Here is an 18,174-nt window from a genome sequence, read left to right on the forward strand (position 1 = left end):
GGGGTGAGGCGGCCTGCCGCTGCGGGCTGGAGCCAGTGGCAGCTGCTTAGCAGAGCCTGCGCTGAGCACCCGGAAGACTACAGTGTTGCCGCTGGTCCCAGACTGCAATGGCAGTCTGCTAATACCCAGCACACAGATCCACAGGCCCACACCCCCCAGGAAGACCTGGGGGAATGATCAGAGAGCTGGGGAATCGAACCAGGAGCTATAGCTGACAGGTGGATCCACAATAGCACCTGGACAACGTGCAGCACCCTGCTAAGCCACACTGCACTCACGTGGGTGCCAGGCAGGGGGGGTGACCCCTGCTACCCCACACTGCATGGGGGGGCTCTGCCACGAGCGCCTAGAGGTCCTATTTGCCACTCCTGCAGCCGATGAGTGCAGGGGGCTTTTTTGTCTGGCTGCAGCAACGGTGATTGGGGCCTCTGGGCACTTGTGGCAGAGCCCCCAGTGCAGCAGGGAACAGTGAGGATTGTCCCCCCCCCGCCCTGCCTGGCACCCGTGCAGCAGCTGCCCCAAGTCTACCTGGCGTAGCCTGCATCGAGTGCAGAGAAGAATCCATGGTGGTGCTGGCACCAGCCGGCAGCAGCAGCCAGCTGTCATCCGGCATGCAAATCCAGGGGCACGCACCCCCTGAGAGGGCTGCGGGGCTGTGCCAGACTCCTCCTCGGGGACACAGCCCCCAGAGCTGTGTGTGGGCAAATGATACTACTTTTGTTTTGAACAGTTTGAGGTACCGTTTCACAGAAACTCCTGCACCTATCTCCTTGAACCTTGGCAGGCTTCATGCTCTGAGAAGGGGCTACCATTCTTACATCCGAATCAGGCAAGAAATGGCAATATTATAGGCATTTTAGTGATTCCTCATTTATGGCCTATGGCCGAAACACCAAAACAGCGTTGAAACTGCAAAACAGATCTGACCGAATCGAAACGGGACAGTGATCCAAAATGCCAAAACTAATCACTGTCCCTCCAAAACACCGAATCCAGAATGAAACATAGCTGTTTCGCATAGCCCTAATTTATATGGCTCAGTGAAAGATATGTAGTATTACATTTGTTTAACTAACTATAGCTCACAAAAAAGCTTATTTTCAGGTTTCTATAGAGCGTTCACCTTACTCAACACACCATTGACATCAGTGTAAGATTGACTGAGAAAAATTAAAACTAAATTGAGAAACAGCATTTAGTAAGTTGAACATCTATCCCATTTATATAGAGGCGATCTGGAGATAACAGATTTTATAAGGTAGATAGTTCAGAATCATGGGATAGCATAAATACAGCAAAGACAAGTTTATATCTTAAAAGGAAAAATCTCCCAAAGTTCAAGGCGTCTAAGTGATGCTTTCAGGTTTTCTCTCCCCTTCCTGGTGAAGTTAAAAACTGTACCTGCCCTAATTGGCTACTGTATATGGCAATCCAGTATTAGGAGATTGTTATAATGTTGTAACTGTGGGGTCATGAGTGTGTTAGTTCAACAATCGGCTGAGGAAATAATGAAATATAGGGCTGAAGCAGAACTGTCCTCAGATGATATAATTGAGGTCAGATTGGAAGAACAGATAGCGGCCAACAGCTGAAGATTGTGGAGTGAGTCAGAATAAAGAAAGATACATGCTCACAGGGGAAGAATTTGTTAATTTATTTTGAAAGGAAAAGGAATGAAACCACTTTCAGTCAAATCACTTTCTATTTTATTTCTGCCAATAGATCTACAGTGAAGAACTTTATAGAAATAAAGTGGCTCAGCAAGAAATAAAGTGGCAGTGCTCCCGTAAGTCATGGAACAGGCACAGCTCCTCTCGTTTACCCTTTAAAAACAGGGCCTGCTGTACCTGAGATTGTCAGCCTGATATGGAGCAGTGCATGTGGCCTTCCGGCTTTTCAGTGTTCAATAGTTCTCTATAAAAAGGATCAGGATTCAGTCTTCACTCTTGCTTTCCTCAGAGCTAAAGGATAAACATTCAGATTCCAGTCGTAATATGTGATTCTCTCCAATACTATTCAAAGTCCATAGGCACATACTATAATATTTTAAGGATATGAGCAGGTGCTTACACCTGGAAAACATATGTGCTAGTCAGTGGGTTTGCACTTTGTTTATGTAAGTTGTCATGTCAGGAAGTCTTGTGACAACATATCCCACAGTTGCCAGCGTTAACAATTTTATCGTGGCTCTCACAATTCTGGGGTGTTCTTCTAGATCTCATAATAACAGGTCGTAAAGCTGCTATCTCTTGAATTTCCCCTTAATCAAAATGGCTGCCATCTTCCATTACTGCCAACAGGGCTGATGTCAGCATAATAGCCAATATTTCCATGTAGGCAATATGCATGTGAAAGTGAGGGTGCCCCTTCCTGGTCTTTTCAGTGAATCCATACCTGGAAACAAAATGGACTGCATTTCTGAGGTTCAGGAGCCTAGACAGCGTGCCATTAGAATATAGATTGGACTGTGATGGGTGGCAGAGAGAATGTGAAGGGTAGAAAGGGGAAGAAGGAAGTAGATTTAGGAGACCTTAGGGACAAGGGTGGTAAAGGAAAATGATGGAGGTGAGACATGCAGGAGATTGGGTGGCAGATCCTCAACTTGGATCAGTAGAAGGAAAGCAGAGTCTTGTTTAGACCAGGACTGCTCAACCTGGATCAGGCCCTGCACACACAGATCCTGCACTGTGGTGCCTGATCTAGCATGCAGGGCCAGACCATCCTGCCTGCAGAGTTTTCTATGGGTCTAGAAATTTGGCAGCAGGAGAGCAGTGATAATGCTGCAACTGTTCTCTCACTGCCAAATTTTGGACCCATAGTGTCCCATAGGACATGTCTGCAGTGCCACATACTGACAATTCAGTTGTTCTCTGTGCTGCAAAAAGTGGAGTGGCACACACGGCGGCAGTGTGCGCCACCCAAAGCCCGAGTCTGGCCAGCTGGAGCCATACTCTGCTGCCGGCCAGGCTCAGCACGGCAGGATTGCTGTTGCTGCAGCCTCGGGAGGACCCCAGGTAAGGCTGCTGGTGGGACCAGCCCAGTGCTGGCCAGAGCCTCCCCTACCCCACCTGGGGTAACTTGCTGTTCACCAGAGCAGTGTGGCACAGGCATCCCCTAGGGACAACTAGCAGTGGCACAAGGTGCACTGCCACTAGATGTTCCCTGGGGAACATGCATGTCTGGATGCAGCCATAGTGGGGATCCCTGTGGGCCAGACGATATGTCCCTATGAGCTGGATCTGGCTCACAGGCCAAGGTTTGAGCACCCCTGATCTAGAAATACAGGAGGAAGAAATTGTTTCCAACTTCTATTAATTGATTGCAAGTCTCCGGATTTTGGCACCTACTGAAGTAGTTCCTGTGTTGATACAAAATGTTTCTCCATCCCCATGATTTTACAGGACTAGGCACATGGGCAGAACTCTATATGAGAACTCCAGATTAGATCCTGCCATGAAACTTACCTTGTTTGTGACATCTGGGCAGAAAAATCAAGTCCCAGGACAGCAGCAAGAAGCAGATGAGAGGAAGAGTTGGGGATGTGCTGCTGAGGTTCCAAGAAAAAGATAGGTCCGAGGGGAGGAGGAAGGAAGTAGAATTAAAATTAAGCTGAATTAGGTTTTTCTGTTTGGCAACTGAAATGCATTACAATAAATCTATTTTAATTAATTTAACCTAACCCAAAGTAGTAAATTATTACAAGGTTTTGTTTTACCTGCTTAGTTAATATTGAACCACTTTCACTAGTGCATTAACTGACTAAATAGGTTTCTTTTAATCATTTCATTTGAGTAAGAGCAAGATCAAATAGGTTCAAACATGCAACATGGATTTTCTAATAAGTATTTTAAATAATGTGTTAAATAGTTCTAAATGCTAGCTAACATTTTTTTGCAAATTGTGATATGTATGCAACAATTATAAAATTCCATTTTCATCGGGGGGAACAGTAATGCATCAAAAAAAAAACTTCTATATTTATGAATTAATCAGCCATTAACTTGTTTATTATATATAATATAAAGTATGTATCCAAATAAAGAGCAGTTAACATGCCTTTGGCTGTATTAAATGAAAGGCATTGCTTTTCTTGCTTACATTGCAGCCCTTTTGTGATGTGGGTCCTGGAACGTATTAGGAGATGCCAGAGAATAGGATAGGGCTACTTTTATAAAGGAAATGCTTATATATTAAAAACAAACACAGCATTCCATTTTGTGCATGCCAATTCTCTTTAGTTCTTAATGTTTTTCTAAGCCAAAATAAAATACATGCGTTACATGTACAAGTAAAACACATGAGCAGCGTGTTCATTCCTAACAGTGTTGTAAGTGACTTCTTAATGTTCTAAATTAAATTAAAATTACAGTTACATCCATTGGGTGAATGTTTTTCAGTAGTTCTTTTCCTTACTTGTCTTGTCAACTGTCCTATTAAACAGCCAAATAAAATTTTATGTTTAGTTTCTTTTGTGCTTTTAGCAGGCTCACATTAGCTGAACATTTCATAGACTTAAAAGCAAAGTGCGGAGTAGCTGTCTGGGGATTTCAAGATGGAGCCTCATGCTCCTACTTGTTGGTTTTCACTTGCAGGCAGGTATAAAAAGCAGTTAATGTCTCTGTTTCAGGAATGTTCCAGACACAATACACACACACCTACAGATTGAACTGTAGTGCTTATGGTAGATTATTTAAACTTTAAAGACTGATAGAAATCACGTTACTGCACATGTTTTGGTTTTTCTTCTAGGTAAGGGAACGACTGAGGGTTTCTTTAGAAAGAGTCTCTGCACTGGAAGAAGAACTAGCTGCCGCTAACCAGGAGGTAACATAAAACACTTTCTCCCCTTTTGAGGTGCAATTTCTCTAACATTATCCCTTGTGTTTCCCATTACTTTTATTGAAACTGTCACAAAAAGATAAATTACATTCTGTATACACCACTGAACATGGCCTATTGAAAATGGTTGTCAGATTAATAGAATCTTCTGATTCCTGATTTATTCAGATTTGTCATTGTGAGCAAACCAAAAACATGGGCTAGTGACAGGTCCCAGACAGGTCTTTTTTGTCCTAGACATGGAAAATCAGCAAGGTTATAGATATGTGCCTGACACAATAAGCAATATCATAGCAAAATGGCTTAGTTGGAGTTTGTGTCAGATATCACTATAAGCATTACTGTACATTCAACAGTAAATATAACATTATAGGTTAAATTCTGGGACACAGAAAAATGTAAGACAACTAACAGTGTGTTTTCTGTCTGTGTATTAATAAATATGTTTTAAAAGTCTACGGGAGATTGCAGGCTAGACAGATACAGTACAGTTAAGGACTGTACTTGAGATAATACATGTTCATCATTTATGGATTGGTAATACAGTTCACTTAATACTGACACATTTTAAAATTCTGTTATAAAGCTGTGGTTTTCCAATAGAATTTTGGCCACATACTCCTTTTTAAGTTTGTTATAGCTCTGCATCCCATTAACATTTTGTGTTATGGATAATAAAAAAATTGTAACACTTTATACCATTACAGCAAGAAGGCAACATCTCCAAGAACCTAAGAGAGGTTGCAGATTTGTTCTTCACCTTTTTTTCTTTTTCTTTTCTTTCGTTTATATTTCTCTTTTCACTTGTTCTGTTTTTCCACTCCTTCCTTTCATGCACTCTCGTGAAGTTCCTTGTATACCCCAGTTTGAGAAACACTAACACTAATCTGAACATTGTGACCTAGAAATTTAGATTTCTGCTGACCTAGAAATTTAGATTTGTTTCTTTCCTTTTGATGGCAATGAATTAGGGTAGGGAGTGGTGGTAGATTGTATGCAACCATTTTTAGCAAAAGATTGTGCTCTCATGATTTGAAGGGAGGAAGTTATTACATAACATTGGCAATCGACAGCTAAACTGCCTACTGCTTCCACTTAACTGCTAAAATTATTACTAATGAAGTAGTTAAATGAACATTTTGCAATATTATTGAGATGGAGGCCTGTTACTCCCTTTTTTAGGTCTAATTACCAAATTTCCTTCTCAAAGCCCAAGTACATGATCACACGGGACCTAAAAATGATTGTGGAAGACAGAAGTGGGGCAAAAAAGAAACCAGGTATCATCTTCCCTTATCAGCAAGTATTCATAAATGGTTCAATGTCTAGTCAAGAGGAGGTATCAGGTGGGCTTCCCCAGGGCTCTCTCCTGAGTCTGGTATCACTTAACATTTTAATTAATGATTTGCATGATGGAATTGAGTGTATGCTTAGAAAATATGTGCATGACATCAAGTTGGGTGATGTTGTAGATGTTTAGGAGAATAGGGCTAAGAGTGAGAATGACCTGGATAAATGGGAGAAATGATCCAGAATCAACCAAATGAAATTCAAGCAGGATAGGTACCAAGTCCTGCACTTGAAACAGAAAAAATGCATGCATAAATACAGACTGGGGAATGAATGACTAGGTAACAGTAGTGCAGAGAAGAACCTAGGGGTTACGATTGACTAGAGCCTGAATATAAGCCAGCTGTGTGTTCTTGTTGCCAACGATTCTTGTCAAACAGTTCTTGTTTCCTATGATTTGTAGGGTGATTATAGAGAAGATGAAAATGGGCTTCTCTCTGTTGCTATAAAGGACAGGACTAGGAGCAACTTGCAGCAGAGGGAATTTATGTTGGCAATTAGGAGGAACTTTCTGACTATGAGGATGGTCCAACATTGGAACAGGTGACCTAAGAAAGTTGTAGAATCTCCAATCCTGGAAATTTTCAAGTACAGCCTGAACAGACACGTGGCTGGACAGGTTTTGGCAGGAATGATCCTGCCTTGAGTATGAAGCTGGACTAGATGATCTGATGAGGTCTCTTCTAGCCATACTTTCCTGTGATCCTATCCAACAATGCAGTGTTGTTACTTCCCTTACTATACAGCTGGGAGTTGCAGCGAGTGTCCATTTGTGCCTCTTAGAAAAAGGTTTTATGTTTGTGAATGCAAAAATAAGTATCTTTGGTTGCTTTACTACATTGTCCCACTGTATCATCAAGTTTCTCCATTGCAGAGTCCCCTACCTGGCATGTTCTCTGCTGTAGAGGGACATAACAGTTATGCTGTGTTTGGAGACTTCTATATCTTTAAGTAGAGAAGACCACAATTGAACCTTAGATATATTTCATTCATTCTGTCCAAAAACCTCACACAGTCTTGATTTTACCATATATTTAGATTGGTATTTTCACAACTATGAAGGCTAGTTGGGTTTTTTTGTTTGTTTTTGTTTTTTAAACTGAAAGCTTATATTCTGCAGAAACTTGAGACCATCACAAAGAAATCAGTCTGACATACCCCTGTGTTGTTATATAGTCTAACTCTAAATACAAACTGTAAAATTACAAGGGGACTTCCAAGGGACCCCAATGAAATTAAATGAAACCCTCTAGTTTAAAATAACAGTTCTTTGTCAATGTTGCCAGATATGTACTTTATAATATTTCTATAAGAACAGCTCTTCAAAGTTGTTTTGGCAATTGTTGCTATTGATACTTTGGTAATGCCCTGACCAATAAGCAGGAAGTGATGTATTTTATAGGCGGTTCTGTAAACCCTTTCCTTGGAAGAGGGAGACTTCTAGGGCCAGAGAGAGATTTTGGGATAGTGTATATGCACTTTAAAATGAGCTGGAAATTTTAAGAACCTTTCTGATCCAGCATCCTTAGAAACATTATACAGACTTATTGTGTTAATAGCGCTGAAAACATTTAGTTAGGACATTACTCAAGAGAGCTGGAAAGTGATAAGTTCATTTGCACAACATGTATGTTGATATCTCAATTTCCTGAGAGGTATTATAGCTAAAATCTGAGAATGCAATTAAATAATCATAAAAAAGAGCTTGGCAGAGAGAGATGCAGAAGGGAATTGGCAGATTAAGTCTGAACCATCAGTACATTTTGAAGAGGAGTTCAGATAATGTTCACAATTATTTAATTAAAACAGACAAAATGGATTAGACAACAACAAAATATAGGGGCTGGTTTAACACCAGAATCCCCAGTGAATGTACAGTCTGTTTATTTGAACGGCTTTGTAAATTGGTTGTACTGTGCATGAAAAGAAATGGAGCAAGTTTCCAAAGCAGTTGAGTACAGGCTTTTCAGTTATTTCTGTATTACTGTCACTCAGTGTCTGTTCTTCTAAAAAGCTGTCATTACTAAGCAGCAGTGCTCCTCCCTTGATAATACAAATTATTTTCTTTCATATCTCTGTTCTTTTCATTGTAACAGCACACCTCATGTGCAGGACTACTGTATAAACCTAAAATGATGATAGTATGTTGGTCCCCTGATTAAACGGTTGTATCAGTAGGGAACGCAGCAGATCCAGATCTAGGAAACAGTAGGAATCTGTTTATTAAATTAGCATCTCTTTCTCTGCAAGTGTTACCTGTCTTACCTCTAGTTGCCTGCAAGAAATATTGTACCCATTAAGAATTATTGTACCCATAAAGATATACAGAACACAAGAAATTCAGAGTTTAGGCAGCAAGCAAGCTAGATACCCAAGCAATGTATACCCAAAGACTTATACTATGAAAATGTAAATATGAGCTTGTTCTCCTAAATGGACTATGTTGCATGCTTTCTGAATAACTAGCATACTTGCAAATATTAAAAATTGACATTGCATTCTCAATTCAGGAAAAAAATATCTGGAAACTTATGAAACACTTTCAATTAAGTTAATAACACTTATTCAGCTGAAATTGCAGAGGGAATCAAGATAGACAAAATGTAATTCCCCAAATTGCAATTTGACCAGATCTGATGCTTGTACTGTTACACAAAATGTTGTGGGAACACAAGTGTTTTAACACTCTTTTATGTCACCACTCTGCTGCTACATTGATCCAGAAAAGAGTCTCTCCTGTTGAATCGGATTTTTTTTACTCTAAAATCCTTGTATTTCCTAACTTAATGAAATTTCACACAGAGTAGTCTAACTGGGTATGACTACCAAATTCTAACTCTGCTTCAGCTGAACTTTTCAAAACGAAGAATATCCACAAATTGGTACATTGGTGTTCTATCTTAGAGTTAGCAGGTTCTAAAAAGAACAAAATGGTAAGTTCATTGCCATATCTTCAGACCTGCACACTACAGAAATTATGCCAATGTTATATATTATAAAATGTGGTTCAGTTAAAGGAACAGCTTTGATTCCTTTCTTTATCAAGAAAAATTAAAAAGGCATATCAAATTAGATAAGGAGGCACTGTACTGTTTACCCTATATAGTTTAACAAAAATGTATAGGGTAAAGTTCACCAAACTCAAGTATAATGATAGTAATTTGCGCTGTGTAGTCTTACTATTGTCCTCCATTTGACTTTCTCTTTAGAAATTCCATGCTGATAGCTTTGGTACTTAAGTTTCATCTTCCCTGTTTGTTAAATTATTTCCTGGAAACATTTAAAATTACACTTCAGGAGCTCAATCATATGAATATCTGAATAGATTTTATAGGTGTTGAGCACGCTCAGTTTCTGTTGAAATCAGGGTGTGTTCACTTGGCACCATACAAAATCACACTCTAAGACCAACATATGGGGTTTTATTCTTTTTTGTGAGATAGAAACAATGCGGTGGTCCAGATTACTGAGGGGCAGCATTTTTACACTGTTAAATAACACACACACACCCAAAGCAATATTCTTACTGGGATATTTTACACTCGAATTCAGCTACATTTATCTGTTGTAAAGTTAACAGAGAGGTCTCACATAGGCTCTAGCAAAGCAGTTCCCTTCAATACAGTAGTGATCATTAAATGTTAGCTTTTTGCCAACAATTACAACAAAGTGGTATCGCATCTGAAACTGCCATTTGCTGTTGCGTCCAAAGACCAATGAAGTCCTATTTCAGCACTGTTTGAGTAGGTATGCAGCAGCTATTCAGTGAGTATAAACTTAGGTAGGCTTTATTCATCCTAACAGCCAGGTGGCTGACCAGATTTTTCCCATTTAGTTTTATACAAGGAGATATATGTGGTCACAACTGGCAAATGTTCACTTCTTCAGTGGCTTCTATTGTCACTGTGCCATATAGTAGCTTTTTTATGATAGTTGGCAGCAGAGTTTGAATCATACCAGGAAAAAAAAGTACTGTAAAAATTCACATAGATATACAGCTGCTTACCACTTGGGTGCTGCTTTGTTGTTGCCCTCCCATGAGCCACACTTCAGCTGCTTCTACAGGTCCCATGCTGTGTGTAAAGAGCTCTTTCGCAGATGTTAGTAATTAGCAACTGATTTCTGCTGCTACCCTGTAAGCACACAGCAAGTGGCGTACACAACCCCAAGGTTCTGCAGTACATTAATATTTGCCTAAGAATGTTATATGTGCAAATTTCATGGGTTTTTTTTAATTTAGATGCGGAACTTGTTCAAATTCTAGCCAGTTCCTGACTGCAATGATCTCAGATCATTTGTCTGAGTGAGACTTGCTCCTTGTTTTGCAAGAGTGGAACCTCAGATTCTCTTGCTCAGTTCTTTTTGGAATGGGCTGTATCATTAAGGCTGCTGGAAAAGCAACCAGCCCTCTAAATCCCCAGTTTTCTGTGCCCTGTTGCTAGTCTTGGGAATTTAAGTCCTCATTAAAAAAAGGATTAAATTACATCTGAATCCAGCATAGAGAATAAGATGTGTAATGAAGCTACATTTATCTCAGAAAAAATGGTATTAAGCTGTGGATGTTTACCAGTTGATCACTCTGTTAGAAACTTACCAGAATTTACTTAGGTTGTGGAGCACACTTGAAAAATTCCAGAAACCTCTGTAGAACATGGATACACAGTACCTAGACATATGATACAGTTTCAAAGATGAATCTTAAACCCAGTCCTGACCTAATACTCATTGTAAATGACAGCTATTGTGACTTCCATCAAATCAGAGTTCACTTGATCTCTGAACCATATTAATTTCCAAAAAAACGCTTCCAGCTAGAAACAACCCTGAACTTTGTGCCTCCCCCCAAATTTTGTGTCTTCAACACAACTTTTTGTGTCTTCAACACTGACTTAGTATATTGGAAGCAACTTTGGTTTTGCTTCTGGTGTTTATTTGAAGTATCTGAATCCAATTTCTTCCCTCCTTTCCTAGCTGTGTTCCACAACAAGCCTTCCATGCGTTTAAAACTTTCGTATAATTTTGAGATGCATACAGTAGTAAGTTATATGTCAGTTTCCAAGACCATTTATTCCAGTTCAGGCATCAGCTCTTCCATTTTCTGGGTTCAAATGAAAAGAACAGCATACACGAAATATACACATTTCATTATTTTATATCAGAATCAGAAAGCTTGTGTTTCAAGAGCACTAAAAACAGTCTGTAGAACACATATACATATAGAGGATAGGTTTATATTTACTCCAAACCACTTCCCAAGAAGCTAATGCCACTGTGGCATCATCTCCATCAGCAGAGGTTGAATTTCTGATTAGACATCATTAGCTTGAAGTCCCTATCCCTGCTGTACCTTAGAGGTAGTATAAGGCCCTGTTCCTGAGGCTCTGAACACATTCACATAATGACATGATCCTAACAGTTGTGCATCTTGCCATGCCACAAGTGCACAGTGCAGGACCTAAATTTTTTGAGGTCAGGGATCAGATCCCAATTGCTGGCTCTCTACTTGCCAGTACAGGGAAAGCCCAGGATTATGATCTTCAGCTCCTGCTGTACCAACAAGTTGAAATATTAGTATCACAGCCCTGCAGCTGAATGTCAGCCCCTGCCCAGACAGCCCCAGGTCTGGTTCATGACCCAGGGCCATCCAGATTGGGACTGGCAATCACCTGATTGAGTACATAATAAGGGTACATTCAGAGTGGTCGGTCCCCTGGTATCCACAGGGGTTAGAATAGAACAGGTTTGTGAAATGCACCTGAGGCCTGGACAGGATCCAGGCCATGGGGCTCCTTGCAGGCCAGATCCAGGCCAGGGTTTGAGTGGCCACCACATCAGCAGTGAGACATTAGGTGGTGATGGTGGCAATGGGTCTGGCAGCACAAGGGGCTCAGCAAGCAACAAAGCTCGCCACCAGTGGCCATGTCCAGCAGGAACAAAGGATTCTGGATTCTATGGTAAGCCATGCCACCCATCTTTCCATGCCTGGCAGGCTGGATAGAAAGGCTCTGTGGGCCAGATCCAACCCGCAGGCAATATGTTTGATACCTCTGGTTTAGATATACATCTCTGACTGTTCTGTTTAATAGCGATTCTTGTAGCAAGACATTCTGTGCATATCCCAGTTAGTGGCTAGCTTATATGCTGATGCATTCTTTGTCTTATGTTAACAATTATATGGCATTCTTGAAACCAGCCACCAGCTTTTTGGGTATTTAACTTCAGAGATCTCAGAGAAAAGGTTGATGTTGGAATTTATGATTCTTTATATCCTCCAAGACAATGCAGCTATCCAAGCTAGATGGAATGAGCACTTTGAGGTGTTCTTGACCCATGAGTTGACTGTGACAGATACCACCATTGAATCCATCCCCCAACACACTGAAAGGCGATCCCTCACCAATTCTCCTATCCTAGATGAAGTCTGGTATGCCATCAAGGAAACCAAGAACAACAAGGCTACTGGACTGGATGGCATACCTGCTGAAATCTACAAGGCTGGCAGCAAGGAACTGGTACTGAGACTCCACAGATTTATTCTTTGAATTTGGAACAACAAAGAGATCCCTGGGGACCTGAGGAATGCCAGTACCATGACTAGATTCACAATATCTCATGTGTGTGGAAACTATTGAGGTATTGCCCTCCTTTCTACAGCAGGGAAAATCCTTGTCTGCCTCCTCCTGAATTATTTTCTACCTATTGCTGAGGAAGTCCTGCCAGAATCACAATGTGGTTTTAGACTATCCCATGAGGCAATTGACATTTGTTGCCCACCAGATCCAAGAAGTGCCAGGAACATGGTATATGGCCTTCATTGACTTAACTAAGACCTTTGATTTCATCAATCGTGAAGCCTTGTGGAAAGTGCTGGACAGATTTGGATGTCCTGAAAAGTACATCAAAGTCCTGAAGCTTCTCCACGACTATATGATGGCAACTATTATTTGTAGCAGATCAAAGACAGATCAATTTGTCATCCAGACTGGGGTCAAGCAAGGTTGCAACATCACCTCAACTCTGTTTTGTGTGTCTTTATTGATCACAGTCTCTGAAAAGACACCATTATCCAGGTCTGCTGAAGATTCTGGTGATTCAGTCATCATCTACACTCTCCTCTACAGTTATGAAATGTGGGTGACCTACCATCATCATCTTATGAGCATGGGGAAGTATCACCAATAGTGCCTCTGGAAAATCCTCCACATCAAATGGGAAGATTGCCACATAAATGCCAGTATCCTGGCTGAAGTCAACATTACCAGCATTGGGTTGCTGGTCCTCAAGCACCAACTTCACTTGGCCAGACAGTGTGTGCAGATGCTTGACTCTCAATTCCAAAATCAAGTGCTCTACTTCCACCTTAGTTATAGCCTGAGACCTCACAGTGGCCAGAGGAAATATTTCAAGGACATATTGAAGGCCTACCTCAAGAAAACAGATGTTGAGATCAAGATCTGGGAAGAGGTGGCTGCTAACTGACTCCAGTAGTGCCTCAACCTCAACCAAGCAGCAGCCCATTTTGACGTAAAGCATCTTGCCCTCAAGAGAGAGCAGAGGAAGGAAAAGGAGAGGAATCCCAGTCTGCAGCCTACTCTCCCCTGCAGAAAGACATGCAACTTCTGTGGACACATCTGTGGCTCAAGGATTGGACTCTTAAGTCACCTCAAGACTCATCAGTGAACCATGGTAGAGAATATCCACGAATTGAGGGATCACCAACATCTGTTCTAGGAGCTCCATAAAGTATAGTCTTTTGCTTCACCCAAAGCAGTTAAATATATTTTAGTCATAGAAGGCCCAAACCCTGTACTAAATGTCTTGCTTCTGCTCTACAGGGTTAATCCAGAGGCAGAAAAGTTGTATGGAGGAATTCTACAGCTAAGGAGAATCTTGTTTGCACAGCATTGTTGGAGGGATTTTATTACCTATGGATTATGCCATAATATTTAATTTGGATTTATTTTAAAGGCATAATCCTGTCCATCTATTTTGCACTCTGGTTGTTCTGAGTACTTTGGTCTCTGAGTGAAAACATCCCAGATTAAAAAGCTCTCCACCCATTTGATATACAAAGTTAGCTGTAAGAGACTTTCATGACACATTCACTTCTAAGGCTCATTATCTTATATTTGTCTCCTGAAAGCATAAATCTATACATTAACACATCATAAAAAAATGCAATTCCTAACAAAAAATAGAATTGATTTTGGTAACAAAATTATTTGATTAAATAATTTTGCTGAGAAGAAAAAACTTTTTCATTACTGGAATTTTCACTATATATATTATACACATATAAGCAAACTTGAAATGAAACAAATATATGGCTCAAGTTAAAATGCAGGAGGTCATACCAGATGACTCTAGCTGTCTGTCTTGTTTTTAAGTCCATAATGATAAACATTTTTGTGAAAAAGCTGTAATATCTCTTACTCATAAATATTTCCCCACCTTTATCATCCTTTCTATGCATGGTGAGGATGGAAGACAAACTAGAATATTTTTCTGAAAAGTTTATTGTACATTCTTAAAAATAATACCGAGATTAAATTTTGAATTAACTTAAATACTTTCTTTACAGTTATTAGCCTTTTTCCTTTGCCTTCAGTGTTACTATCTGGTTAAATCTCTAACAAAGTTGTAGACACACACCAGCAGGAAGTTACAGGGTTTCCCACTCTCTAGATGCATACTTCCAGTGTAATCGAAAAAAGGGCTGATGCCTGCCTAATCCCCAGAGGCAGCAGCAGGTCCTGAGTCCAGGACCCAGGGCTGCTTCCTGCCCAGTCCCTAAAGGCGTACCCCTGGTCCTAGATCCAAGACCCAGGGCTGCTCCTCACCTGATCCCTAGTGGCACCCATAGTCCTGGACACAGCACCTCTGACTGCTTCCAGCCCAATGTGTTTGATTCTAGTACCAGGACTTGTGGCTCTCCATACCTGTTTAAATATGCAGCAGTTTTCTAGTGCCTGGCACATGGGGAGCCCAGCATGGCCCATAATGCCATAATTTTTGGATTGGGCATAAAATTCCTCAGATACCTATTGCATGATCATTTTAATGTCTGGCTAGGGGCTTTACTCTAACATTTTGTTCTGTCATCCTTATTGTATTCAGTGTGTAGCCACTTGTGATGTATTTTGAGGCCTTTAGGACTGCACTGCCATCAGTGCACTGATAACATTGAAATCTGCCTGACCTTTTCATTGAGTCAAATGCCTCTCAGCTATTTATAAATGTAAATAAGAATAAAAAAATCTTTCTGCATATTCTGTTGGAGAAATTGTTTGATAGATAGGGCTGTGTACGTTAGTGAGACAATAGGTATGAGCTGTGTTTGCAATTGTATAGATTTGTTCAGGGGAACATTTATGTAGAGAGAGAATTTTTAAATTGAATTCTATATGCAATGACATTAGTAAACACTATTACCTCTTCCCCATGCTTGTATTTATTATTCTGTGTTTTGAAATTAGATGCTGTACAGACAGCAAATACAAATATTTAATGGCGAAGTATCCCAAAATATAGAAAGTGAATGTATCTGTCTGCTGTAGGATATTTCTAGTTACTAATTATTAATAGTCTTTGTAATTGAAGTTCTTCTCAAAGCTTCTAAAGCATATATGTGTGGGTCCAATGCCCACATATTTCTTACCTCTTTAGATAATATCCAGTATTTTCATTTAATTTTAGCAACTTGTGAAAATATGTATTCTAATAGAGTGTTTGTACAAAAGAAGAGTGAAGATCCATAATGTAACTGATTTATCTATGAAGAGCAGAGCATATTACTTAGCATCATTGTTGCTATTCATAAAGCAGCAAGGGGGAATCTCCATTACAACCCTTTATATTCTGTTATCACTCTTTGTATGTCCTGATGAGCCTATATACCATGTAAGTTGCTTTTAAACTATTATCATCAGATTTTTTTTCCCAGTGGAGCTGGGAAAAACAAAAAGAAATCCAAGCTATGAAAAATTGCTGTTTGCTAGTTTTACAATTTCTGCTGTTTCCCTAAACCTGCTGTGCAACCATGTAGCAATTGTTTAAAATATTTGTTTGAGTAGTCCCCTGCTGAGTGTTAGCTGTTTGAATTGTGTTTTGCAAACCTCAAATCCACCCCTTTTTTTTTGTTTGGCTGAAACATTTGTCTTGATGAAATGTTGATCCTCCATGATTATAATCATCGTCATTTTTAATACTTTGGCTTTATCTCTGTATTGTTGATAACTGCAGATAAAAACCACCAGGTTTTCCTTCTGTTCCTCTAACACAAACTCATCACAGAGATTAGCAGTTTGATCAAAATGAATATAAAGCTGACCCAGTTTGTTTCCTTAAATAAATAGCTTCTAAGCATTTTCTAGGCAGAACTCTTTAATTTTGAAAAAACAATTAGTTACCATTATTTTAATTTAATGTCAATACCATAATCTTCCTCGCATTTGTTTTGCAGTCAAAGTAACTTCACATTCTAGGAAACAATAATCTGGACCAATTTGTTCATTGTTTTACAGTGTGATGTGCATTATTACACACCAGAATTTAAGGAATCGCTCTCTATATGCTTTGCTTGGATCTACTTTGCCAGTGGATCCAAACAAAGTGGATCAAGTGCAAAGTTTTTTTCTTTCTGAGACTTTTTTATAGTTTAGGTGACCTAGTAATTTCTTATGATATCAGCTTCTTCAATCTTACCTTGTCCATACTTTTATCATGCATCAATCACTAGTCACTTCTTTGTTTTCTCCCATGCTACTATCTTAGGCTCTGAAAAATTCACCAGCATAATCTGTATTCAGTCACAATCTTATTCCCTTCAAAGGCATCCTTAAAAATCACATCTCTCTTGATGGCTTACTAACCCCAAATAAACTTATAGTTAGGATATGGGTGTAAGCAAGCAGGCCATGAATAGTTAGGATATGTCACCTGTGTAGTAAAGGCAGGGTCCAGTAGTCAAGATCAAGGTTGGGGGATTCACGTCAGAAACCCAAGTCAGAAATGCAGAGCTGAAGTCAGGTGCCAAAGTTCAAAGCAACAATCATGGTTGCAGAGCCAAAATCAGAAACCAAAGTTAGAAGCTGAAGTCAAGGAAACTGCTTCTTCTCTTTGCATTTCCTACTTACGTCTATTAATAAGAGCAACGAAAACCAAATTATTACTGGAAAATCTGTGTCAGTTCTTCCCCACAGTCTTTTATTTATCTTGTATATCACATTTATATAATATCTCTATGTTACTCACCTTTGCCTCTCTTGTTCAGATTATAAGTCTGTTGGGCAAACACTGTCTGTTTCATGTTTGTATTGCAAGATGGGGCCTCAATTCTGATTGCAACCTTTGTGTGCTGCAGTAATATAAATATTTATTGATGTTTATAATAATAATAATGCTAAGGCTTGTATTCATTTTTAATAAACATGAATAGTTTTTAATACACAGTGATTATTGTATACTCGTGAATTGCCTGTCAAGAATGATGGGGGGCGGGCGGGGACAGAATGCCATATGTCACCACCCTACAATGCCACTGCCTCCCACAAGCAGGGGCAGGGAGGGGAAGGTTACACATGGCAGCTGCCACTGTCAGCTACTGGCCTGCGCTGCTGCTGGTCCGCATCTGGCTGCGCACCACCCCCAACTCCCCCCTGTTCATGTCTGGCCCCATGCACCCCCTGCCCCATGCCCCCCCAGCATGACCTAACCCTAACCCCCCATCTGTCTCTCCTGTCATCTAGCGAATTGCCAGTCAAGAATGATGGGGAGCGGGGGACAGGAATGAAGTGCCACCACCCACCACCCTGTGTCACTGCTGCCACCTCCCAGGAGTTGGGGGGAGCTTGCCCCACTATCCCCTCTGTCCCCCTCTGCCAGCACCCTGTGCCACTGCTGGCTCCAGGTAGTGGCCTTGCCTCTCCCCCAGCCCTGGTTCTTGGAGGTAGCATTGGCACAGAGTGGTGGCAGTGTGGAGCTGGC

At 40.4% G+C, this 18,174-nt stretch overlaps 1 protein-coding gene across 1 annotated transcript in view; it reads left to right on the forward strand.

Moving 5' to 3' along the window:
- Positions 1-18,174, forward strand: part of PPFIA2 (PTPRF interacting protein alpha 2) — a gene marked incomplete at its 3' end in the record, with an annotated part of 557,753 nt that overhangs the window by 365,788 nt on the left and 173,791 nt on the right. The window contains exon 5 of the mRNA XM_025215735.1: positions 4,750-4,824. Within this exon, the coding sequence (XP_025071520.1) occupies positions 4,750-4,824 (75 nt within the window). The remainder of the gene's footprint in view (positions 1-4,749; positions 4,825-18,174) is intronic.

This window comes from Alligator sinensis, unplaced genomic scaffold, assembly GCF_000455745.1.
Source record: "Alligator sinensis unplaced genomic scaffold, ASM45574v1 scaffold976_2, whole genome shotgun sequence".
NCBI classification, from domain to species: domain Eukaryota; kingdom Metazoa; phylum Chordata; order Crocodylia; family Alligatoridae; genus Alligator; species Alligator sinensis.